General features: G+C 33.5%; 1 protein-coding gene across 9 annotated transcripts; it reads left to right on the forward strand.

Moving 5' to 3' along the window:
- The first annotated feature begins 1236 nt into the window (after positions 1–1236).
- Positions 1237–5403, forward strand: LOC112791434 (AUGMIN subunit 7-like). 9 transcript variants are annotated; one of them, XR_011880343.1, is made up of 9 exons: positions 1326–1587; positions 1894–1955; positions 3003–3104; positions 3205–3304; positions 3468–3557; positions 3897–4079; positions 4446–4622; positions 4719–4747; positions 4839–4907. XR_011880343.1 is itself a non-coding variant. In XM_072233501.1 (6 exons), exons 1-5 carry the CDS (start codon positions 1473–1475, stop codon positions 3542–3544), a joined length of 456 nt encoding a protein of 151 aa, XP_072089602.1. In that variant the 5' UTR covers positions 1326–1472; the 3' UTR covers positions 3545–3557; positions 4342–4554. The 9 variants fall into 9 exon arrangements, 1 of the variants encoding a protein (XP_072089602.1); XR_011880342.1 differs by having other exon boundaries at positions 4719–5403; XR_011880340.1 differs by having other exon boundaries at positions 1237–1587; positions 3897–4622; positions 4719–5403.
- The last annotated feature ends 22296 nt before the right edge of the window (positions 5404–27699 follow it).

The following is a 27699-nucleotide window of genomic DNA, read 5'->3' on the forward strand; positions in this document are numbered from 1 at the left end:
GATTTTTCTTACTAACTATTTTAATCATGCAATATTTAATTCATGGCAAACTATATGTGACTAGACTCTAATTCCTTAGACCTTCCTAGTCTCCTCTAAAATTCATTAACTGCCAATTCCTTGGTCAATTAATTCCAATTAGAGGGTGATGATCAATTTCTAGTTTATATGCCACAAGAATCCTAATTATCCAAAAATAAGGGGATTATATGTCACGTATCCCGCTAAATACAAACAATTAGAAATTCAGGATAATATGTTTTCAAGCTGTTGTTCAAGTAAAGAGTTTTTCCAAGTTTTACAAGAACTCAATTAGAACATGGGTCATACTTCCGTTCCACCCAAATTCATAAAATAAAGAATGAAAATAATTATTGAAATATAAATCAAAACATAAATTAAATTAGAAAGATCAAATGAATCAATCCATACAAATAGACAAAGCTCCTAACCTTAACAGTGGAGGATTAGTTGCTCATGGTTCAGAGTCAAAAACTAGGATTGTAAATTGGAATGGAATAATGTTTTGTTGGAAAAACCCTGTTGACATTTCTTTTATAATTAATCATAATTAATTTAAAATCTATCTAAAATAATATCTTTTCCTAAAAATAAGATTTGAATTTAAATTTGAATTAATTAACAAGTCTTCAGCTGATGGGCGGGGACCACTTATTTTGTACATTATGTAGCTTCTAATCTGTGTTTTCTGGGCTGAAAACTGGGTCAAAACAGCCCAGAAATCACCCCCAGCATTTTCTGCATTTTCTGCACGTGGCGCATGTCACGCGTACGCGTCAGTCACGCGTACGCATTGCTGGTCTTCTTCGCAAATCATGCAGACTCGTCGATCACGCGAACGCATCGCTGAGCAAATCTTCGATTCACGCGTACGCGTCAGTCACACGCACACATCGCCATGGATGCCTCCAAATCACGCGTACGCGTCAGTCACGCGTACGCGTCGCTCCTCGCTGCCATCTCCTTTGATTCTTGTGCTGTAGAAACTCCATCAAATCTAGTCGAATGCTACCTAAAATAAACAGTATTGCACAAAACTCAAAATAGTATCCATAGTGGCTAAAATATAATTAATTCTTGATTAAACTCAACAAATTAGATGCAAATTCACTAGAAAAAGATAGAAAAGATGCTCACGCATCAGTGTTCCTTTGTGAGTGCAGTATGGACTTTTTTGTTAGTTTAGGAGACCTAGTCTAGGCATGGATTTGATAACCAAGCTTAATATAAGTTATATTGGGTGGACTTTGCCTGGCCAGGCTCTACAACGGCATTTGTGGTGCTGAAGTTCTCCTTCTTTTGTTTGCTAGCAGGAACCAGATACAGAAATTTCCTTGCTTAGCCTTAGCTAAGTCCTCTTTCACAGTGTTAATAATGTTAACATGCTTTAGCCTATGTAATGCGTTATTTACTAAATCTTTTGTGTTGATTTCTTGGCTATTTAACAAGATATGACATTTGGTCCTCGTAATTGCAAAAGGCTATTAGGTGCTAAGTCACCTTTTTCTCAACAAAACTTACAAAGGGATGTCCTTGATCGTGATGAGGAGACAGCTAGAATTCAGTGTAAGTATTGTCATTGTCATTATTCAAAATTTTTGAAATGGTTACTAATTACTCATTATCCAAGCTATCTTGGTGACTACTGTGTGATTTCAATGTATTGTTTAAATATATCTTTGTGACTACTTTGTGTCAATTTCATGCAGATTAGGAACTCTTTACTTCATCATTTAGTGGTAGTCATTTTTTTATTTAAATATTCAGTGGTTGTTTGCTTGTGACTTGCTCAACCTCATTTTGAACAAATTTATCTTCCTTGCTTCTTTTGGTTGTGTCTTCTTTCAGAATTTTGGTTCTTATGATTTACAGATTTGACAGAGATTGCTAAGTTTCTGGGTATTATGACTACTGTAGATACAGAAGTCATTCAGGTTAGTCATTTTGATGTTCTGTATTTATATATGTAGCTATAAAAAGCTCAGAACAGTTGCCTGCTGTTGGATGCATGCTAATATGTTGCTTTTAAATTCCTTTATTTTTTGTTGTTATAAGAAGCTTTTGGAGTTTTTGGTAGTATAATGTTCTGTTATTTCTATATTTCTTTTTTCCATTGTATTCATTGCTTAAAGATAACTTAATTATTCTGTTCCTTATTTTTTTTTCTTATCCTTTATTCCTTGTCTCTTCATTTACACACACCTTCTTTTAGTTTTTTGGTAGAAAGTTCACTTTTCGATTAGTTTCTGTTATTGTCTTTATTCACATCGAATTTTATCTAGTGTTTATGGGATACCTATTGAAGTATTGACTATTCTTTTCTTAACAAGCATTTGAGTAGGTAGATACAGCGTAGTGTGAATTTTAATTTTTCTGATTATCCTATGATGTCTTAATTGTATTTCAGCTAACATCATATTTCTTGTCTTGGTTTTGGGAGTGAGTTATTTTGAGATAAGTGCTGAAGGCAGAAAGAGCCACAAATAATTAAGTGACAAGGTACAAATTCAATTGATGGGAAATAAAAAAATGATTTTTTTCTATCATATTATGTGGCTTAAAGTGCCATCAAAGATAGATAGTGTTGTTATTAGCCATCGGCTTAGAGAACTATGAGGCATGGCCAATCCAAGGGTTAGGATAAAATCAGTTGATGAGATAAATATAAAATTTTTTTGGCAAGTTCTGGCTCATTATGTATCTAACCCATAGTAAAATTTTCAGAAAAGCATATATAATCTTTGAAGTTTTATATGAAGAGATTATTCTAGCACTAGCATGTTAAGATAGAAATCTCGTTTCCAGGTATTTTTATTATGCTTCCCTTAGAGCTTCTTGTCTGCCCACTTTTAATGATATAATCTAGGATGAAGATTTTCTTTTGTCCAAGTTTTATCTGCTATGCTTTGTTGTAATATTCATGCATGTCATGGTTATCATGTCTTTTCGAAACTGGTAAATGTTAGGCATATTTGTAACAGGGACATGGAAGCTATGAAGATCGTACTGAGATGCTTCGTCTTATTGTATATATCGTGGAGGCAACTATTTATGCTGATAATTCAGAATGGAGATTGTTACTAGTTAAGTGGTATTTTTTCTTTTTTCAGTTATTATTGTTTGCACATATTGAATTGACTTACATTTGCTTTACATTCTGTTTCTGGTGGTGTTGATGAGCAGGTAGCCAAGGATACACAGTTGATAAATTCCATTGCTGAAAAACAATCCCAAATATTTTCAGAAAAATATAAATTGTGCAGATTCAGTCCATATATCCATTGTAAAGGATTGCTTCCTTTAGTTTTTCTATAAATTACTTATCTTCATATTCAGTAATTACTAATATAGCAACAAATCTTGATTTCAATAATTTCCTAGTGTGCTTTTTATCTAAGGTCACTACTATAGTAACATTCTGTTTCTTTTAATCAAACTTCATTCAGGCCAGAAGTTTTCGAGCTCGAGGCAAAACTTTCTGAAGAGTAAAAAATTTGTTGAATCTTCAACAAAAAGTGGATGAATTAGCATCCAAGGTACATAATATTTTAATGCACTTCTTGTCTTTGGATAGGTGTAGAAATTAATCAGCAGCTTGAAATCTTCTATCCGTTGTTTTTGCTTCTATGCTTATTAATTTTCACTTAGTAATGTCTTTTATTTTTCATTCATAACTGAATCAAGCCTATGATAATTCTGTTTTATTTCTTGAGAGAGAGAGAGAGAGAAAATTAACAATATATCTCGACTTATTTCAACACTAATAATCACCCTCAAACATTACTTAGCATTTCTGATTCTTCCTTTTAATAGTAGCACTGAGTTTCACTTTTGAGAACTCATTATAATTTGGCTTATTTCTGAATATGAATCAGCATTGACAGTCTTGAATCGTGATCTTAGAATTCTCTCGGCTTCCATCGCCCGTGAACAGGGAGAGAAGATGAGCATTTGATGAATTAATAGTAGGAGAAATGTGATCTTCTTGTGCATACTGCATAGTGTTCATATTGCGTTGAAATCAGAATAACTATCTTATCATACTAGAATTTAAAAATGTAAGTTTATTCTGTTGAAGGTACTAAATGAGATGATAAAAAAAAGGATGAGCATAAATAAATTTATTATACACATGATATATGATAGGATACAATAGTAGTAAGTAGTATTGTTTGATCCATCTATATGATAAGGTGTAATATTATTCCTGTTGTTAGTTACTTTTGTTGAAAAATATTTAAATGCAAGTGTTTCAGAATTTGACTTTTTCTTACTAAGGGGGTCACCTTCCTTCCTGCACTAACCTTAAACCCTGTAAAGTTTCTCGGGCAGGCAGCAACAACTTTTCAAACTTGATTTTATTCAAAAAAGGGTGCTGCCAAGAATTGAATAGTAGACCACTTACTCATGGAAGCTTCTTGTAGGGATTGCACTCCCGCTCTTTACTATAATTGGGTTGTTGCTGATTCTATGGCATTGCAAAGTAAAACGCGGTATTATTCTTTACTCAAATCCAGAACCAGAGAGTTGCAGTGTATACTTTGGGGTCCCTGTCTTCTCCTATAAGGATCTCCTATAATGCAAAATAAAAGATAAAATATGTAAGTGCGTATACTTCATAATATATAATAATAGAATTATGGTTTATTAGCCTATGCTTGCTCACAATACTCCTTTTCTTTTCTTCAAATTTTCAGGTTAGCCCACTCAATGATATTGATAAATAGTAAATACATACCTATTGTTTATTAGATTTTAGAATACTGATACTCAATAATGTACATCAATTAATCAAATAATACTATTATAAATTGCAGTGTCAAAGCAACTATTGATAGGTATAAGAAATCATGTTCAGATTCATCTGGTGCTGGATCTGCTTCCGAGATTAATGCTCAGTTATATGTATAGAATATATTATTTTATATATATCCCATGATAGCTATAATTATCATTATAGTAATTAAATTACATTATATTTTGCAGTATTACCAGCAAGAAGTAGAAAAGTTGTGTGCCCAAATTAGTAACCTACAGAATAACAAATTTTGAATGCTATCGGGAGTTTGAGACGGATATTTTAGCATTTCAATCAAAAATAGAAAGATTCAATAAATTTCGGTCTAGATCCATCAAACTTGCCTCCATGAAGCAAAGAAGCAGTGTCAAGGATGATGTTGAATTGAAGAACTAGAATATGTAAATTTCGGACTAGATTCAGCAAACTTGACTACTACATGTCTCTTTTTATATTTCTTTATTTGGTTACAGAATTACAATGTAAACATTAATATTTTAATTTGTTTATGACTTGCTTGTTTATAGTACTTTTCTTTTAGTTTGATAATACAATAAATTTGTTTATTTTTGAAATATTATAAATATTTGAATACAAATTAGATAAAAATTTGTATTAAATTTATATTTATTTTGTATGAAAACAAGTTTATTTTGTAATTAGAAAAATAAAAAAATTCTATTTTACCTTACTGACGGATTTACAAACGGATTTTCTGTCTGTAATCAGAGTGTGAGATTATTTTTCAAAGTTCAAATTACAAACGAAAAATTTGTCAGAAAATCTGTCTGTAATTACAAACAAAAAATTCGTCTGAAAATCTGTCTGTAATTACAGACGGAAAATCCGTCTGAAAATCTGTCTGTAATTACAGATGAAAAATCTGTTTGAAAATTCGTTTGTAATTACAGACGGAAAATCCATCAGAAAGGTCGTCGTGTTCGGGAAATGGATGGAGAATTTACAGAGAAAAATCCGTTGGTAACAGGTAAAAATCTGTCGGTAATTTTTTGACGAAAAAAAATTCGTCGGTAAATAATTTCCGACGGGGCTTTTACAGAGGGACAAAATCCGTCGGTAATTTCATCGATAACCAAAAATTCGTCTGTTATAAAGACTAAATCTGTCTGTAAATTCGTCTGTATTAATCTATTTTCTACTTGTGATTTTGGCCTCCTTTTTATTTTACTTTCAACTTTGAATTTAGTTGAGATACAATGAACTGAAAACTAGAGAAACAGTAGTTTTGTCTCTTGACACGTTAGGAACAAAAAACTGAGTAACATGCAAGGAGAGTAATAAAGAAGAGTTGTAAAATAGTAGAATCAAGAGATACTTCTGTTTTGTCTCCTTTAATGCAGAACCATAAATAGAGAAGAGAAAAGATAATAACATACAAATGTATTCTAGCTCAACTACTCAGTGCAATGTAGTCTACATCTAGTCTCCATCACAACAGTGACAGAATTTTACTATCTTTAAACAAATTACAATCACCAATTCTCCTTAGGATTTTAACCAATTCTATCTCTGGGACAAGTTCGGTTTCTAACCAAACCAGACTTGACTAGGAACCCACCCTATCTTTTCAACAGTAAAGTACTAACCCAACTTGTAAGAAAATTTTCTCAGGATTATGACAACAAAACAGAAAAACTAACAAAGATTTTCTGAAATAAACTTAGACTTTTTCTCCAAGTCTAACTCTCTATTTTTTTCACTCAATGAATTTTACATACAAAACTCACCAATTTACCTTTTACCATTGAAACAAAAAAGATTAAACTAAGAAAATGAGATACTCAATGAAAACTATGAAGGAGAAGAATAAATAGTTTAGTGAGCTAAGAAAAACCAAATGTTGTGTTCTCACTACTTGTCTCAGTCGTTGACGTTCATCACTTTAATAGAGGAATAAAGCTTCCTAAGTTTGAAACTTGCTTCAGTACCTTGTTTGACTTCTTCTCCAAAATCAGATGTAGTAGCGGCGTTCACAGATGAGAGAGATGGTAGAATCAGTGACCGAATCAGTCATGCAACCATACCTTCAATCTTCTATTTCAACCTTTTTCATCTTGCCTCTTGAATCTGGACCATTTCTTCTTACTTTTGTCCCAAGTTTAATTTTTGAACATTGATTCATAACAGAAAACCGTCATGTTTACTTTTTTTATTTTTTTAGATTGGTGCTTGTAACACAGAGAATTTCTTTAGCAATCTTCAATGAAACACAAATGTAGAAATTTTCTTTTGTGATTTGCTTTTTTGATGTGATCTGATCTTTTCTTTTGCTATAGTCTCTCTGACCTTCTCTTCTTTACTTGGATTTTCCTTTTTTTTTTCTTTTGCTTTAGAATTCACGTGATGTGATGTGAAAGAAAATGAGAGAGAAGAGAAAGTTCGATTCGATGGTTGAGATATGGTGTGTTTCAAATGAAATGAAATTGAATTACCTAGTTAGTAGCTAAGTGGAGTAAATGAATTTAGACATGAACCACCAATTGGGTTTAGGTTTGATTTTGGGTAAGATTTTTTTCTTTTCTTCTTTGCTCAGATTGTTTACTTTTATTGCCATTCATTATATGAGTGCTTTATCTGAATCGATATTGGACCAGATGTAATATGAGTTTATTTTTCATGTTTCTTGGGTCAAATGTGATTAATTTAATAAATCACACAAACAATTACAATTAGATAATAATCCAATAATATTTAGTCATCATCTTAATAATATTTTAGTTCTTCAAAATTAATAATTATTTTAGAAAAATAATTTAATTTTTTATATAAAAAATTAATTTAAATTTTTATAAATAAAAAAATCAATCACTGACATATGATGTATATATGTATTTATGTGACTAATTAATAATGTCATGCTTGTAAAATATTTGTTAACAAATATTATATAATAAGATAAAATATTGTTTTTAATCTCTAAAATGTAACTAAATCTTAATTCTATTTTTAATATTAAAAAATATTTTTTTTATTTTAATTATCTAATCAAAATTAATTTTTTAAATAGTTTTTATTATCTTATTTTTTCAGTTATTATTCTATCACTGTTTTTTTAGAATTATTATAATTATTACCATGATCACTATAATTATAATTTTTGCTGCTACCTAAAAAAATTATATTAGAAAAAAATATTTTTGTTTAAAAAATTTTAACTAAATAATTAAAATAAAATAAAATATTTTAAATATTTAAAATTAAAATAATATCTTACTCTTAGACAATAGGGTAAAGTATTAAATTGGTTCTCTATATTTGGGCGTAATTCTGTTTTAGTCCTTAAGGTTTAAAGTATTCTATTTGAATCCAAAAAAGTTTAGTTTAGCATCAATTTAGTCCCACGGTGAGGTCAAACTTAAATAATTAACGGAATATCCTACATAACAACAGTACAAGAACAAAATCGATAATCTGAAGAACAAGTACAAGCTCCAGAAGCACAAAATCAATCGTTGATGTATCAATATATTTATTTATTATTTTTATTATAATATAAATAAAATATTTTCTATAGAACTAAAGAGAATGATAAATAAATGTATTGATGCATCAACGGTTGATTTTGTGTCTCTGAAACTTGTACTTATTCTCCAGATTATTGATTTTGTTCTTGTACTATTGTTATGTAGGACATTTCATTAATTATTTAACTTTGACCTCATTGTAAAACTAAATTGATGCTAAATAAAAATTTTTTGATTTAAATAAGACACTTTAAATCTTAAAAATCAAAATAGAATTACACCCAAATATAAAGAATCAATTTAGTACTTCACCCTAGCCAATAATACTCATACCGTAGGTATAATTGTCTAACATGTGAAACTTAGCTGGATATAAAGTCATCGTCAACCTTGGAAAAATGCCTCCACAGTCCACACGTAGAGTCATACATCAGAGATCAGACATACAGCGAATATTTTGATGGACCATATTAGCACTTAGCAGGATAAGTAGGGACTTACAGGCTTTTTCTATAAATTTTTAAGAAAAATAAATGATCAAATACTTGCTTTAAAATTTTACAATAAATATATAACTTAAGAAAATCAAATAAATTCTCGAAATTGTAATAATATATTTATATATTTCAAATAGAAGTATATATGGTATTCAATATTATAATTTGTCAAGGACCTATATGTAAGTTTAGTATTTCAATTATTTAGGAACCTAATTCCATACTTTTTTAAGGACCTATATATATAAGTCTATAATAAAATTTTCTTAAAAGTTTATTTAGTATTTTATTTTTTAAAGACCTTTAATTCATCGTAAGATTTTTCCGTGGACCCACCTATTCAGTTACTCTTTATTTTTATATAACCAAAAAATTATTAAAAGAAAAAAATATGGAGTAATTAATTAATTTAAATGAAAAATTAATTCACAATTTTTTAGTAACCAATCTCTTTAAAACAATGTTTAGCTAATTCCATTTTTAATTCAACAATGATGTTTTTTTTTTAAAAAAAAAAATTAATTTCGACCTGTAAAAGTTAAGGCGTGGATCACGTACAGGTTATACAGCACCTTTCTAACGAACTATCAATTGAAAATAAATTTGTTTACATGTATTTTTTTATTTAATTTCATCCGTCATTAAATCTCTCGCCTGAGTAATAATGTGTAATTATCTTTTTAATTATAAGTATTTTTATTTATGGCATTTTTATGCGAGAGGAAAATAGAGAGTACAAATTAAATAAAAAATTTTAGACTTGTGTTTAGAATAAATTTAGAAACAAAAAACATTGTAATCACTTTGTAGAATTTAAATTTATTATGTTACATGTGCGGATGTGCCCCAAAAACGAAGAAAAATGCTAGTGGAGAAAATACACATTTGGTTAGTATAAAGTGTAAACTTAAATATAAGACAAATGCAAGAAAAATATCGATAAAGTAACATCTTTCTTAAAAAAAATTTTAAAATAAAAATAACATAAATAAAGCACCATTTTTCAACTGAACAATCGGTTCTTTTATCTCATAATGTTAGCATTTAAGTAACCAATCCCTTAATTTTAAATTAAAATGCATTCAATTAACAATAGTGATGAATATTAGAATCAAGTTTAAGATTCTCAAAAAAAAAAGGACGACGTTAAGAAAAAAAGAGGTAATAATTTATATAAATAAAATTAAAAAAATTCACATGTAATTATGTTTATGTAAAGTTAGAAATTAGTAACTATTTAATGATAATTTAATCAAATTTAATAAATTATTGAACAATTTTTAATTATTAATTAATTTCATCTAAAAATAACTAGATGTTAGTTTTTAGTTCTACCAAGTTTTTAGTTTTACCAATAAAATTTCATACAATAGTATTAATTAACTGCAACCCCCCTTTTCTCTCTCTCATGGTAATTATTGCATACAGCATGATATTAATATTTTCACTACACGTGTATATATAAATAAACATATGAAAAATACTGATTTTTTTAACATGTATGTTACACATATAAGCTTTTTTGGCTTACAAGTCTTACAAGTTGGCACAAGCCCAACAAAATATACGTACATTACACTCTCACATTTAAGAGTAAATACACGCACGTTACTCAACCACTTCCTGTTTTCAAAGCACGCTACTCACCATTATGAACGACTCTTCTTCTTCTTCTTCCTTGATGAAAACCACAATTGTCATTTTTCTTCGCGTTTTTTCTCCTCCTCTTCTTTCTTCTTCTTCTCCTTCTTCTCTGTGTTTCTCCTCTTTTTTTTCGCGTGTTTCATTTTCATCGTCCTGTTTCTCCTCCTTCTTCTTTTGATTTTGCAACATTATGTATTTTTTTCTTTGTTTGATTTTTTCTTCCCAAAAAGAATTATGAGAATATGAAATAAGAAGATGAAGAAAAAGAAGCAGCAAAAGATGAGGAGGAAAAAGAGGAAGAGTTCTGAATTATGCAGAACTCATCAGAATAAAAATACACCCAAATATCTTCGTATTACACCTAAATATCTTCGTTTTTACACCCAAATTTGCTGCAGATGCAGAAATGAGTTATGTTATGTGTACACTAAAATTAGCCACCAAAGTCAGCAAAGACTGCAAAATACACCCAAAATACATCACAGAAGGACTGCAAAATACACCCAAAATACACCATATTAAAACAAGCATAAATTATAGAATGCAAATACAACTATAAACCCATTATAAAAAATAACAAAAATCAGATTCATGAATCATAACTAAACAGAAACTAAAACAATTCAAGAATAAGACAATTCACCTCCCTCAGATGAAAAGTCATAAACTGTAAATATACCTAAACTTTTATAAAAATACACTCAAATATTTCTGATCTACATCCGAACGTCTGATATAAAATGGACAAGATTATATTAATTCTAATCAGAACTAGTACATTAGATTCAATTCAAACAAGGAAGAATTAACAGCGAATTTCACAGGCAAAGTTCACACACCGGTTCATCTAACAATCTGAAGTTGAATTATCCATGATCTTCAAAAATAATTTCAGAGTTTGATGTCAAAAAGCAATGGAAATCGAAAATAACAAAAAAAGAGAACGAAGACAGAAAAGCACGTAAATGAAGAAGAAGAAAAAGAAGGCAAAAAATTAGAAAAAGGGAACGAAATCCTTTTAAAAATTAAAAATCTGTTAGAGACGCGTGAAACATATGTGCATAACAAGCGCCTTTGAGCATAATATCAATTAAAAGTCTTGTAAAACTTGTATAATAAAATTAGTTGTATGTAAAAATTAATTTTTTTTTAATGTACATTTAATGTGTGCAAATAAAAATATTATTAAATTAAAGATATTTCGTGAGGTTGATAGAATTTGTCACACGAAACGATAATTGATAGCTTTGTCTGCGCATACATGAAAGCGTATTGAACTTTACCTGCTTTTTGTTTTGAATTTGTGTGTCGCGAGTTGCATGTTTTTTGGTCCATAATCTCTGTCACATGCATGTATCAGTTCTAGTCTTCTAGATCTGTGAAGATAACTTAACCATAAAGAAAAATATATAAAACCATGCAGGAAACGAATTACTCGATTGATTGCCTTGCATTTATGTCGGCTTTGACCATTAAAAATAATAAATAAATAAACAATTATCATAAGATTACTTTTTAAAAAAAATTTAAAATTAAAAAAGTAAATAAATAATCAATTATTAATAAATATTAAATAAAATAAATTTTAACTATTTTTAACTAATATTTTTTATTTTTTTTCTAAAATAATAATGTATTCATTTATTAATAAAATCAATACAAAAAGTTAAGGAGAGTCCTATATTAGGACAACCAGCATAGACTAAATGAGATACCTAATTAAAATTATTAATAAAGTCAACAACTTAAAAAAGAGATAAAAAAATTTCAGCGTCTTCGACTCTTTTGAAATTTTTCTATAGGTCCATGGCTAATGTACTAATAAGGTCAGGGGTGCTTTTCTTATTTTAAAAAATTTTGACGTTCCTATCTAGTCATAGTCTCCACATAATTATTGCTGCCAGTGCCATACGTGCGTTTTTCCGTTATCGTCCCCGACGCAATTCTTCCACTAGTTTTAACTACTACCTCTAGAATTCATTTTCTCCATTTGTTCCTTGTTTCCACAATTTCCGAATCCAGCTTTTTTCCATGTGTGTGCGCCTGCAGACATTCAATTAAGCAATGGGTGTTTTGTCGATTTTTAACAAATCGATGGTGATTCGATATCTAGTGGTTTGAGAGCGAAACCTACTCCTCTGTGCGAGTACCAGTTTTCTAGAAGTGCATCAAAGCGTCTTCGATTAGACAAGTTTTGACAATAAAATAAAATAAATTTGTAAATTGATAAAATACAGTTTAAAAATTAAAGTTTTAAAAACTAAATAAATAGTAAATAGACAAATTTGCATGAAGATTAAAAGAAAAAACAATAACAATGCCTTCTATGAGATTAAAGAACTTAAATCTAAGGAATGAAAACATAAAAAGATAAATTAGATGAAGAACATAAAGAACACTTCATGAATAAAATTAATTGAAAAGTTAAGTTTACAGAAAAAACTAAATTGAAAGAAGAAGATAGAAAGAACTCTACAGAAAGTGTAACTCGATTGCAATCTCAGGGGTTCACTGGGATGCGAGAATGCTTAGAGTGTTTTTCTGAGTGAAAGTTCCAACCCTTATTTCCTAACACTTCACAATATTTATAAGCTATCTTACATAACGGTTAAATAAATTACAGTTAATTATAATTAAATGAGAAATTTTAAATTTGAAATACAATTACTCTTGGTAACCGTTCCCACTGCATGATTGTAGATATTTCCAATATTTTCCTCGTGTGATAAAAGCCACAAACTTTCCCGCTTCCACAACTATTCGATCAGCTTTTTCGAAGGCCTTACTCAATTCTTCGAATCGGAACTTCTATTCGATTTGGCTTACTCGATCAACCACACAATCGAAATCCAATCAGCGCTGAAGACCTCCAACCTTATACTCACACGCATATCTTTTCGAGAGACTAAACTTTACTTCTTCGATTCAATTCATTTATATCGAAAATATTTTTTCGATCAACAAATTGCCCCCTTGGATCAATGTGGTTGCTTTCGATAATACTATCGATAAATAAAGCACTTAATCTAAAAGACGTTCGTTTTCAAACCATGAATAATTATCATTTAAAACACCATTACTACTGACTCACTCGACACGTCTCCCGAGACATACTTCTCTCTCTACCACTTTATCTTCTTCATGAAGTTACCTCAATTCACTTCAACAGTAACGGCTACAGTAGCGCTTTAAATTTCTCATTTTCTTCTGTGTCCAACTCTCTTGAACCTCATCATTCTTTTCTCACACTAAGAAACTCTTTACAAAGTCTCCAATTTTATTCTCCCTTTCATCTTTCTGATAATGGCTGGCTCTTCTTTCCAGACTACCACCCAAGACAAGGGTAAAGGTCACGAGATAGTACCGCCACCACCACCAGCTCTTCACATTCTCAATCAAGTCCATGATGAAGTTATTGACGATCCCCACTTGCAACCTAATGAAAACAGAATCCTAATTAGGTACTGATATGTATTGCTTTCTTGGACCAATTGAAACTCTAGAGAAGGCAAATAAGAAACTCTCTTTCTTCCTAAGAGCAGGAGGAGAAGACTTACTGATAAACCAAGCATTTAACATCTCCCATTTCATCAATCAAAAGTCTTTCAGGAACAATCCAAAGATTAACCTTCGGGGATACAATTTCACGGTCTGGTATCGACGTCTTGAACCTACTAAAAGCGCCGACTGAAAAGTTTTAGGAATTCATGAACTACTAAGGCTCTCCCACTTCTCACTTACCACATACCCTTGGATGATTGGGGCCATAACTTGTTTTTGGAATAGAACAACCAACAACTTCCACCTTCTATGTGAAATGATCGGAATGTCTGACAAACCCCAATTTGACGGTTTATCTTGTATTGAATTTAGGAGATTTTGTCACCTTTCACCCACATTTATTCAATAAAATAGCATGGCTTTGTATATTCTCCTTTAATTGTGTTTAAGAGTGAAAACATGCTTTTTAGGACTCAAAATAGATAAATCTAATTCTCCTTGATTCCATTAGATGCCTTGAGATGTTTGTTAAGTGGTTTAAGGTTTAGGAGGCAAAGATTGGATCAAGGGAATGAAGAAAGAAGCATGAAAAGTTGGAGAACTCATGAAGAAATGAAAGAACCGGAAAGCTGTCAAGCCGACCTCTTCGCACTTAAACGACCATAACTTGAGCTACAGAGGTCCAAATGATGCGGTTTCAGTTGGGTTAGAAAGCTAACATCCGGGGCTTCGAAACGATATAAGATTTGCCATAGTTGCTACAAGTATGGTGGCGCGCACGCGCATAGTACGCGCACGCGCCGTTGCTGCCACCTAGTCCACTTGAAGCAAAACGTGGCCAGCGATTTTAGAAGCCTTGTGGGCCCAATCCAACTCATTTCTGATGCTATTTAACCCATGGAGTGAAGAGGGAAACACATGTTAGTTACCATTAGTCATAGTTTAGTTTTAGAAGTAGTTTCTAGAGAGAAAAGCTCTCACTTCTCTCTAGAATTAGGATTAGGATTAGGATTAGTTCTTAGATCTAGGTTTTAATCTTTGCTTTCTTCTACTTCTACCTTTCAATTCTTTGTTGTTACATTCATCTTCTTCTATTCTTTTATTGTAATTTCCTTTATGGTTGTTCTTATACTTTGTTGTAGATCTACTATTGTTCCTTCCATTTTCTTTCAATTCAATAAGAGGTAATTCATAATAATTGTTCTTCTTTGCTTTTCTATTGTTGATCTCTTGCTTTTGTAGTTAGATCTCTCTTTAATTCTTGCATTTAATAATGTTTACTTCCATTGCACTTTATGTGTTTGTTGAAATGTCTCTTTTAGTTTTAGTGTAGATTTTGTCCCTCTTGGCCTAGGTAGAGTAATTAGTGACACTTGAGTTATCTAATTCCTTTGTTGATTGATAATTGGAGAGATTGCTAATTGGTTTGGAGTGCACTAAAGCTAGTCTTTCCTTGGGAGTTGGCTAGGACTTGTGGCTCAAGTCAATTCATCCACTTGACTTTCCTTTATTAGCAAGGGTTAACTAAGTGGTAGCAATGAACAATTCTCATCACAATTGAGAAGGATAACTAGGATAGAACTTCTAGTTCTCATACCTTACCAAGAGCCTTTTATAGTTGTTAGTTTATTTTCATTGCCATTTACTTTCATGTCTCTTATCCAAAACCCCAAAACAACTCAAACCAATAACAAGACACTTTATTGTAATTCCTAGGGAGAACGACCCGAGGTTCAATACTTCGGTTTATAAATTTAGGGGTTTGTTTTAGTGACAAACAACTTTTTGTATGAAAGGATTAATGATTGGTTTAGAAACTATACTTGCAACGAGAATTCATTTGTGAATTCTAAACCATCAAAAATCCATTCGTCACCAACCTCTACCAATGGAATAGCCTCAACCCATTTTGTGAAATAATCGATAGCCACCAAAATAAATTTGTGTTATTTCGATGAAGGAGGGTGAATCAAACCGATTAGATCTAAAGCCCAACCTCTAAATGGCCATGGCTTTATTATCAAATGTAATTCGGCTGCTGAAATTTGTTGTATCGAACCATGTTTCTGACATTCTTGACATGTCTTTGCATAATCAACACAATCTTTTATCATAGATGGCCAGTATACATGATTACAATATAACACCATCTCATTTTCTTTCCTGCCTGATGAGCACCACAGATTCCATTATGAACTTCACCCAAAGCAATATTCTGATCTTCTTGACTCAAACATCTCATCAAACTTCCATAGATCCCTTTTTTTATACAATTCATCGGCCAATAAAACAAAGTTCATTGCGAGTAATTTTATTTTTCTATCGACTGTGGTATTGGGATCTTTCAAATACTGAACAATAGTCTTTCTCCAATCAGAGTCCTCCCATTCATCCATAAACAGCACTTCTCTTTCATTTGCTGGCACTAAAATTTGATGGATACTAGATAACTTCTTAATAGTTTCTGGACCAATCTGATACCTCGAAGCAATTTGAGCCAACTCATTAGCAATTTCATTATGAATTCTAGGGATATGTACCAAAGAAACCTTCTGAAAAGACATTAACAACTCCCAAGCAGTTACTAAATATTTTTGTAATGTCTTATTATTATATTTAAACTCCTTTGACAACTGCTTTAAAAGTAACTGTGAACCCCCTAAAATTTGAACTTCTAAAGCTCCTTTGTAGATTAAAATTTTAAGACCTAAAATTAAAGCCTCATATTCAGCAACATTATTAGAGCAATGATACTTTAATTTGAACAAGAATTCTAACAGGATACCCTCTGGTGAGATAATGAGGATTCCAACCCATGTACCATCTTTGTGTTTAGATCCATCGAAATACAATTTCTAATAGTTGACCTCTACATCAACTATATTTACCCCCTGATCATTCAGATCTTTCGAATTGTCCACAAGAAAATCTGCAATGACCTGTCCCTTAACAGCCTTTGCTGGGATATACTGCAAATCAAATTCTATTAATGCTAACATTCATTTCTCCAGACGTCCCCTTAACATAGGAAAACTAAGCATATATTTAACAACATCGGTCTGTGCTTTAACTTTTACTGATTTAGCCACCATATAACACTTTTACTTCATACAAGCATAATATAATGACAAACATAATTTTTCAATCGGGGAATACCTTGTCTCAATATTAGTCAAGACTCGACTAAGGTAATAAACAGCCCGTTCATACCCGTTTTTATCATCTTGGACTAACATACACCCTATAGTATTTTCAGATGCTGCAATATACAATTTCAAAGGTTCACCCGAACGAACAATCGCCATAATCGAGGCTTTAGCCAAATAGGTTTTAATCGAATCAAACGTTAATTGATGTTTTGTGGTCCATTCGAATTTTAAACCATTTTTTAATTTCACTAAAGGTGCAAACGCCCTAGTTCGGCCCGAAAGATCCGAAATGAATCTTCGAAGATAATTTATTTTACCCAAAAATGATTGTACTTCTTTCTTCGATTTGGGGGCAAACAAAGATAATATTGCATCTGCTTTGTTTTTATCAATGGCTATCCCCTTTTTATGAACAATAAAACCTAAGAAATTTTCAGCCGATAACCCAAAAGCATATTTTAAAGGATTCATTTTTAATCCTTTCTTTCTCATAGTTCGAAATGCTTTTTTTAAATAGTCCATATGTTGACTTACAGAAATCGATTTGACCATTACATCATTGATATACACTTCTATAAATTTTCTAATAAACTCATGAAAAATAGTATTCATTGCCCGTTGATATGTTGCTCCAGCATTTTTCAAACCAAAAGGCATAACCACCCACTCATACGTGCCTAATGCACCAGGACAACGGAAAGCAGTCTTAGCCACATCATCTTCCGCAATGAAAATTTGGTTATATCTAGAATAACCATCCATAAAATTAAGAATTTCATTTTCTGCTGCAGAATCGATTAACATATCGGCAATTGGCATAAAATATTCATCTTTTGGAGTAGCATTATTTAAATCGCAAAAATCGATACATACCCTTAATTTCCCATTTTTCTTCATTACTGGAACAATATTCGATACCCACTCCACATATCAAACAGTTCGAATAAATTTTGCTTTGATCAAGTGTTCTATTTCTTATTTAATTTTCACATTAATCTCAGGAGCAAAACGTCTTGGGGTTTGTTTCACAGGTCGAGCATTGGGTTTCAATGCTAATCGATGTTCTACTAATGAACAATCGAGACCAGGCATCTCATAGTAGTCCCATGCAAAACAATCTTTAAACTCATGTAACAAATTGAGAAGCACAGTTCAAAAAGGATTAACAAGATCTTTACAAATATATGTAATTCGAACGTCATCATGAGTCCCCAAATTAATTTCTTCTAAAAGATCTTGAGATTCAAACCCCTTATAATGATCATCTTCGATTGAATATTTTTCAAATCCCAAAGGCTCCAAATCATAAATACAATCAAAAGTAAAATCAATAGCATCATGAGAAAGAGTAGAAACTCGATCTTTGATTAAATCATCACGGCTTTTATTTTCTATACAATGAGCCTCTGCTATTAAATCACCAGTCTGACTCATATTATAAGTTTCATTGCAAGTAATAGGGAAATCATAATCAAATTTGACTGGAAGTGTCGAATCAAACATACTAAAACAAGTAGATTTACTAATCCTATCTGGTTCAACTTTATCATAAGAATCATCTTTATTCTCTAAAACTTGGAAATTATTTAAATAATTATGCAAAGTTACCAGGTAGTTGGAAACTTCCTCAACCTGGTCCATAGTTTAGCCTTCGATGTCTTCAAGAAAGACAATCCCAACCCGTCGGTTTGAAGGGCATATCTGGATACCGCAACTTCACCGAAAGTCTTTCCGAAGTCAAGTAACACCCTTCACAATTGTAAGGATTCAAAGATCGATCAACATTTAAAAGCTTTAATTTACGATTATATATTCTAAAATCGACATGCATTTGTTCGACGTAGAGACTCGAATCTGCTTTGGCAATTTCAGGCTTGCCTTCTTTAGTCCATAGAAGCATGCTCTGATACACTGTAGATGGTACAGCACCTACTCCATGGATCCAATCTCTGCCAAGTAAGGCGTTAGAACTGGCCCTCGATGGCACTACCACAAACACAGAGTGTCTTTCCGAAGACCCCACCTTTATAGTCAAGGTAACCAACCCTCTCGCTGGCGTAGAATTCTCACTAAAATCAGTCACAACAATGTTTGTAGGGACCAACTCATCAACATGTTTTCTTACTTTTCCCAACATCCTTTCAGGGAGGAGACTAATTGCTGCCCCACCGTCGATCAATACCTTGTTTATTTTGAACCCATTCACAACAGCAACAATATGAAGGGGACGCAGATGAGACATTTGTCTCTCAGTAGGGCGAGAAAAGAAACCTAACTCATCTTCTATGTGAATGAAAGAAAAAGCCTCTTCAACCTCTTGATCATAATCCTCATCCGGGTTACTTTCACATTCTCCAAGGTATTCAGTAGGAATTATCGAAATTGTTACTACCATGTCATCATCTCCTTCATCAAAGTATTCTTCATCAACATCAATATCTTTATGTTTGTCAATCCCAGAGGACTGAGCAACTGCGTTTCCTTTCTCCATCTTTGCTGATGATGGAATCTCTTTGGGGTAAGTCTCTCCATCAGAAGCAAAGATGATGTGAGAATGCACAGAGGGAGTTGCCCCCTTGCTTATTTCCATACCTGTCTCAATTTGAAGTTTCTTACTTTGATTAAAACTCCTTCTTCCCCCTCTCCCTCTAGGGTATCCCCTGGCTTGCCCTCTATAGAAAGCATATTGATTTCGAGATGGTGCTCGATGTCCCTATTGAAGATTGCGTCGATATAGGTGATCACACCTTTGGAATTCTTGACAGTTTCTAATCCATTGAACACCTATAGCCTGAGATCGACTTAAAGGTGTAGTCACATCATGTTGAGAAATTTTGGAACTTGAGCCCTCTACACATGGAATTGGTTGCCTTTGACGTGCTTGTTCCTCCCTATGGGTCAATTCTTTCTTTATTCTCTCCTTTTCGAAGATTGCTGCCGCTTCAGCATCAAAAATAGCATTACACCCTGGACACAGAGATACGTCCTGATTTTTTATCTTTTGCTGGACCAAGAAGTCTGATAAACCGTCCCCAGTTCTCGAGTACACCGATCTCACTTGTGACTCGAAATCGTCAAGAGCCACATCAAAATCATAAGACATCCCCACCATATTCACTCCAAAGCAGAGTTCCACATAACTGGCATCAGTTTTGAAGGGATCTACATTGACCTTCATCTCCTTCTTGCCATCATCAAATTTCAAACGTCCTTCCATGATTGCCTCTTGAATCAAATCCCTGAAACGGATACAACTGTTAGTCAAATGACTTGTTGCTTGATGAAATTTGCAATAAGGCTTTTCTTTTAAATCTTTTACGGAAAGCAAAGTTTTGTCCTCAGGAAAAACTAATTGTTTATTTTTAAGCAACACATCAAAAATCTGATCAGATTTTGAAATATCAAAACTATATTTCTTTCCACTTTTAAGTTTCAAATCATTCGACTTTTCGCTACCAGGAAGTTTTTTCAATAAAGAGCAAATATATGGAGGACCTTTCTTAAGTTCAGCCAAATCGACTTCTGTTTCGAAATCGACTTCCTCTTCTGAGGACTCCATGGTTACATAGGCAACATTTTCTTTTCGAGTAAATGGTTTACTCTTCGACCTCTGTTCAGTTCTATGTTTTTCTTTCTCCTTTTTCATAAACTCTGTCTACCGAACCTTTTCATTCAGATGAGCCAAATTAGGAATATGCACATTAAGCAATTTCCTACGCATATAGAATCCTAACCCCATAGTTGCTATTTTCACAATCTCACTTTCAGGAAATGTCACATAGCATCCACTTCTAGCATTCTTGAAACGTATTAAATAGCCATCGATGGTTTCACCATCTTCACATTTCAAAGCTACTAGATCAGTAACTGCCACATTCATTTCCCTTCGATAAAACTGAGCGTCAAAGGTAGTTTCTAACTGATTCCATGTTATAATCGAATTTGGTCTAAGATTCGAAAACCAAGTGAATGCATTCTTCGTCAATGACGAAGGAAAAAATTTCATTTTTAAATTTTTATCATTAGCTAGGTTCCCAATCTCGACCAAATAACGAGCAACATGCTCAATAGTTGACTCTCCAACTTCTCCAGCAAATTTTGTGGTTATTTTCAAATTTTTCACCCCTCTTGACACTCCAGCCATTTGAACTACTTGGGGAAAAGCAGATACAAAATGTGGTTGATTCATAAAACCAACATTCAATTCGACCCGATTTAAAACCTCCTCTACAATTCTAGTGACCTAATAACGATCACCACGTAAACCATGCACAACATCATCAGCATTTTCATCTCAACAAACTACGTGAGGATTTTCTCAATTTGGAATATGACTTTCATTTTGAAAAATATTTTTCATCCGCTCGTTATTTCCTTGAGTGTTATGCTTCTCGCCTTCATCATAATCGACGATTCGAGCAATCCTCTCGACTTGTGTAGCAAGACGCTCGAGTCTCGATTCATGATCAACCATCATGGGATTCAAAATTGTAGTCATTTGTTGAGTCAACAAATAAACCAAGTCATGGTGACTCTCCTCCACTTGTTGTCGATATACTGCCGTTGAATTTGCAGCATTCGAAGTAGAGCCCATATGATACTCACGAGAATATTCAGAGTGTTGTTGTGAGTTTTGCATATTACTCACTCCATTTGCATTCCCAAAGCGAATACGTGGCATAAATCCACCCACCGGTGGGGTATAACCAGTAGGAAAACCATAAGGGGGCCAACCAGCGGTTAATGGAGGTTGATATGGTGGTACTGGACCACACGGACGAGTATTACGTCCAATACTTCCAGTTTGAATAGTCGTAACGGCTATACTTTCAGTTCCAATTGCACTCTCCGAATGTGAAGATACATCAGTTTGTGGCATGGATACTGGTATGCTATAATTGATAGATGAACCACCATTCACATTTGATACTTCATCAGCCATGTGAATGATCTTTCCACTTTGCAATCGCATACACTAAGAAATTACTGAAAAAATATTTGTTTTGACACACTTCAATTTAAAGCTGTCCTACTGGGCATGCCAATTTGTTTTGTAGATTTTTTGCAAATCGATGGTGGTTCGATATCTAGTGGTCTGGGAGCGAAACCTACTCCTCTGTGCGAGTACCAGTTTTCTAGAAGTGCATCAAAGCGTCTTCGATTAGACAAGTTTTGACAATAAAATAAAATAAATTTGTAGATTGATAAAATGCAGTTTGGAAATTAAAGTTTTAAAAACTAAATAAATAGTAAATGGACAAATTTGCATGAAGATTAAAAGAAAAAAAAATAACAATGCCTTTGATGAGATTAAAGAACTTAAATATAAGGAATGAAAACATAGAAAGATAAATTAAATGAAGAACATAAAGAAAACTTCATGAATAAAATTAATTGAAAAGTTAAGTTTACAGAAAAAACTAAATTGAAAAAAGAAGGTAGAAGGAACCCTACAGAAAGTATAACTCGATTGCAATCTCAGGGATTCGCTGGGATGTGAGAATGCTTAGAGTGTTTTTCTGAGTGAAAGTTCCAACCCTTATTTCCTAACACTTCACAATATTTATAGGCTATCTTACATAACGGTTAAATAAATTACAGTTAATTATAATTAAATGAGAAATTTTAAATTTGAAATACAATTACTCTTGGTAACCGTTCCCACTGCATGATTGTAGATATTTCCAATATTTTCCTCGTGTGATAAAAGCCACAAACTTTCCCGCTTCCACAACTATTCGATCAGCTTTTTCGAAGGCCTTACTCAATTCTTCGAATCGGAACTTCTATTCGATTTGGCTTACTCGATCAACCACACAGTCGAAATCCAATCAGCGCTGAAGACCTCCAACCTTATACTCACACGCATATCTTTTCGAGAGACTAAACTTTACTTCTTCGATTCAATTCATTTATATCAAAAATATTTTTTTGATCAACAATGGGTAATTGTTTCTATTAAATCTGGGCATTTGGGACAGCTTTCATCTATGGCCGAAAACCGGTAGTGGAGCTTTTGTCGCACAAGGAGGCCATCGTGAAGGGCCTTCCAGAAGAATACTCGCACTTTTGCTGGGCATTGAAGCTCCCACAAGTTTGTCCAAAGGCTCTTTTGTTTGCAGATTTCAGGGAGTTGTTCTGCTGATGGATGGTAGAAATGGAAATTCACCTGGTAGCTGGAAGCCACCGTATATTGTCCTTTTGAGTCACGGCTCCAGGTAACGTAGTCTTCCTCAGATTCTTCTATTTGTGTTTGCATGATTATTAAGGCTATGTCAGCTCTGAAATTGCTTCTGATGAGTTTTGCATTCTATTGCCTGTTGTTGTTGAGTAATTGATTTACCCATCTTAAATCTGATTGAGAGTTGATTTGTTGATGGATTGATATTGGGTTGAATAGTTTGAGCCATGAGTCCTCATAAATGTTGATTGATATCCCTCTGTCCACTTTCCACCTTACTCCTTTCTCAAGTACTTTTTTACCTTCCAATAGGCTTCTCCAGGCCCATGATGGATTTTGTCCCGGTTCTGCTTTTAGAAAATATGAAAATCTATAGTACTTGCTTTTGTATATCTTGCTCACTAGAGAATTATGCTTTGTTAACAATTTGCGACCTTGCTTAGCCAGCATAGCTAGGTTGAAGGCTTTTAAATCCTTAAAGTCTATTCCTCCTATCTTCTTGTCCCGGCAAACTATGTCCCGTTTTATGCACCTCTGTTTTCTTTCCTCACTACGCTGCCCCCACCAAAAATTCATGATTTTCTCCTGCAGCTCTTCAACCATTGTGTTAGGGAGTTTGAAACAGCTCAATGTGTAGATTAGGATAGCTGTGGCGACTGCCTTTATTAACACTTCCCTTCCGCTCACTGACAGTAAAGATCTTTTCCAGGATTGCAACCTCTTCTATACTTTATCCTTAATGTATGCAAACGTCTATTTTTTGGACCTATGTACCACTGCCGGCAGTCCTAGATACCTGTTTTGATTGCCTACATGAAGAATTTGTAGAGTATGTGCTAGTGAATCTCGTGTCTGAGCTGGAGTGTTTGAACTAAAGAACACAGAGGATTTATTTAAATTCACTAGTTGCCCACTAATGTCTCCATAGACTTCCAACACCTTGAGTAATCTCTGACATTCTTGTTCTGTTGCCTTACAAAAAAGAATCGAATCATCTGCAAAGAATAGGTGGTTGATTTTAGGACATCTCAGATTAAGTCTTACAGTAGATTTCTCTTGTCTCTGTTCTCCTCTGTGGAGCAGATGGGATAACTCTTCTACACAAATTAGGAAAAGATAGGAGAAGAGGGGGTCGCCTTGACGCAATTCTTGGGATGGTTTAAACAAACAATATTGTTGACCTTCCATAGTAACAGAAAAGGATACCGTAGTGACACATTCCTTTATCCAACCGATTCATTTATCACAGAACCCAAGTCTTTCCATAAGGTCCCAAACAAAATACCATTCGACTCTATCATATGCCTTGCTCATATCCAGTTTAACTGCCATTTCGTAATCACCATGACGCTTGTTCTTTAAATAGTGCATAAACTCATGAGCTATGAGCACATTATTGCTAATTATTCTTCCTTTAATAAATGCACTCTGATTGTCACTGATGATTCCATTGAGGACCCCTTGCATCCGATGAATTAAGGTTTTGGAGATAATTTTGTAGAACATACAGCTCAGGCTAATTAGTCGTACTTGTGTCATGTTTTCTGGGTATGGTTCATGGCTTGCAGCATTTTTCCCCTAGCAAAGAAACTTGTGGTTGCATCAATTACATCCATCTTGATTATCTCCCATAAGTGGTGGAAGAATTTGGCTGTGAAACCATCTTCTCCTAGCTCCGAGAAGGGATTTATGGAAAAAGTGGTTGTCTTGATCTCTTTCTCCGTTACTCTTCTTGTAAGTTTTCTATTTATGCCCTCATCCACCTTTTTTTCCATAGGTCGAAGTTCGATATTAGCATCTCTAGGGGTTGAGGTTATGAAGAGATTCTCAAAGTACTCCTGGGCTATCTAAGCTATTTCCTTTGGCGGTGATTTGTACTGTCTTTGACTATCTTTCAATTTGTTAATTTGATTTTTTCTTATTCTGTCATGGAATTTTGTATGGAAGAATTTCATATTCTGGTCACCCCATCTTAGCCATTGGACTCTTGATTTCTCCTTCCAATATCTTTCTTCCATCGTATAAGCCTCGGTCAATTCTTCTTCTAGCTCCAGAATTTTCTGTCTATCCGTCTCTCTTCCATCGTATCAGTTTTTGGGAGTTGTTTATGCTGAATTTTTGTCACTCTACCAACATATGTCTACATCAGTTTGCAGTGCAGTTTAAACATTGGGGACCCTTCTATTCTTGTTTGCCATGCTTTTTTTACAATATTTGCTACTTTCTCACTTTCACACCATCGTTCTTAGAACCGTTACCTTCTTTTTGCTCTTTTCACCTCACTATCAGAAACTTGCATAATTGGACTGTGATTTGAGCCTATATCCTCCAAGTGATTAAAGAAAGCTCTCGGATAGCTATTTCTTAGGAAAAGTGACCCCAAGCCTCTGTCTAGTCTTTCACGAATAAGACGATCCTCGAATTGCCGATTGCTCCATGTAAATTTCCTCCCTACATATCCCAATTCAACCATCTCACCTTCGTTAATGAAACTATTAAAGGAGTTAATGGAGGAAGTCGATTTCATTCTCCCCCCTTCTTTCTCATGAAAATATGAGATTGTATTGAAGTCACCAATTACCAAAAAAGGTTCATCTATTTCTCCCTTTAAATCTAGTATTTTCTTGAATTGTTCAGCTCTTGTGTTTTCATTGGCGTGCAAATGTACTGCTGCAACTTTCCATCTTTTCTGTAAAATTGGATCTTCCCAAGTGAAAAGGATTAAGTAGTCTTTCACGTGCAAAATAGTTACCTCCACATTGTCCTTTCAAGCAAGAGCAAGGCCTCCTGCTGTTCCCCTCGGCTCCACACAATAAATTTGCTTAAAACCAGCCTTGTCACAATGCTCTTTAATTATTGACGTAATATTTTTTGTCTCACATAAAAACATTACCTCGGGGGAATGGGATTTACAAATCCTTTCATGCTGTGAACTGTCAAGGGATTCTCGAAACCCCGACAATTCCACATCATCATCTTCATGGACATGCGGGTGCCAATTGTGGGGTGGCACCTTCTCCCTCTATTAGATTCTCCTCTTTTTCTGGGCATTGTTTCTTGTGATTGCTTGGAATTCTGAGTTCTTGTGATCTTCTTTTAGCACTTGTCACCTTTATGAAGTTTCTTCTAGCCAATTATTTCATTATAGGCCTTTTATTTTGTTGCTGTTGTGATTCTGTCGCCCCAAAAACAAAGTTTGTTGGTAGGTCTTCTGTACTTCCTTTTTCTCCCTATATTCTGTCATTGGACATCTCTTACATCACCTCAGAAGTTCCGTTATAGCATGCAAATTCTTTAACAAGAATAAGGGATTGTGAATTAGTGCTACTCTTTACCTTCTCATTATCGCCTTCGTAGGTTCTTCTTCCTTTAGACCTCATTGAGAGATTAGAAAGGTTGTTGATGAGATTCACTGGAATCGGTTGTTGTGGACTAGAATGTCCACTTTCTTCTCCTGTACCTGTGTTTTGATCCCCGTTATCTCTCACCATTACTTCTCTTTTTCCTCCTTGGTCAGATTTTAGTCAATCACCATATTTTTCTTTTTTAACTTCTCCTCTAATTGAATATTCAATCTTGGTGGTACATCCTCGTGTTTTGTGGCCAATGTATCCATAATAATTACAAAAGTTACCGATTCTTTCGTATTTAAGTGAGACCTCTAGCACCTTTTTGTTGTGGCCAGCAATCTTGAGTGTTTTCTTAAGTGATTTTGTAATGTTGAGACTAGTTTGGACTTTTATAATACAGTTCTTCCTGCCTTTCACATAGAAGAGATCAACGTCCAAGACATTCCCAAAAGAACTCCACAATTTTTGTCCCAATTTTTTTGTTTTGTAGTACTTCGGTAATTCTCATATTTGAATCCAAATTGGGACTTTTGAAAATTCTGCATCTTCTATAGCTTCATCCTCCTTCCACCATTTCAGATTTCATATGTAATTTTTAAATAGTCATGGTGCTTCTCTTTCGATTCTGACGACATCTTTTTTTTCTTCAAAAAAGAATTGGAAAAGATTCTCTCCTTTGTCCACAGCTTTAAATCTCTTTGGATGTTTCCATATTGCTTGCATAGCAGGTTCAATTGTGCCAATGTAAAAGACTTTGTCTGCCAAGAGTTTTCTCATTAAATTTTTTGAACACCTTTTCACTCCTACTTGTATATCCTCTTCACCGATTGTGATTATTGCGTCTTCTTCTTCTCTGCCAGTTTTATTCTCTATTGTAGTAGCATTGGCTGTCATCTTAAGACTTGATCACTCACTCTCACTCTCACTGTTTGAAACTTTATTGTTCACGCACACTCACAGGTTAAGTTTTGCTTGATCACTCACAAGTTGAATCTTGCTTGATCACTCACACTCGCTCTCCCAGGTAAAATCTTAATTGATTACTCGTACTCTCACTCGCAGGTTGTTTGTGG

The sequence above is a fragment of the Arachis hypogaea genome, chromosome 3 (assembly GCF_003086295.3).
Source record: "Arachis hypogaea cultivar Tifrunner chromosome 3, arahy.Tifrunner.gnm2.J5K5, whole genome shotgun sequence".
Lineage (NCBI taxonomy): Eukaryota > Viridiplantae > Streptophyta > Magnoliopsida > Fabales > Fabaceae > Arachis > Arachis hypogaea.

Bases quoted from the DNA above. Each gene is read 5' to 3' on its own strand.
- LOC112791434 (XM_072233501.1), top strand. From the start codon at position 1,473: ATGACATTTGGTCCTCGTAATTGCAAAAGGCTATTAGGTGCTAAGTCA. The intron at 1,588-1,893 runs GTAAGTATTGTC...TATGATTTACAG, and splicing joins GGAGACAGCTAGAATTCAGT to ATTTGACAGAGATTGCTAAG. The intron at 3,305-3,467 runs GTAAAGGATTGC...AACTTCATTCAG, and splicing joins ATTCAGTCCATATATCCATT to GCCAGAAGTTTTCGAGCTCG.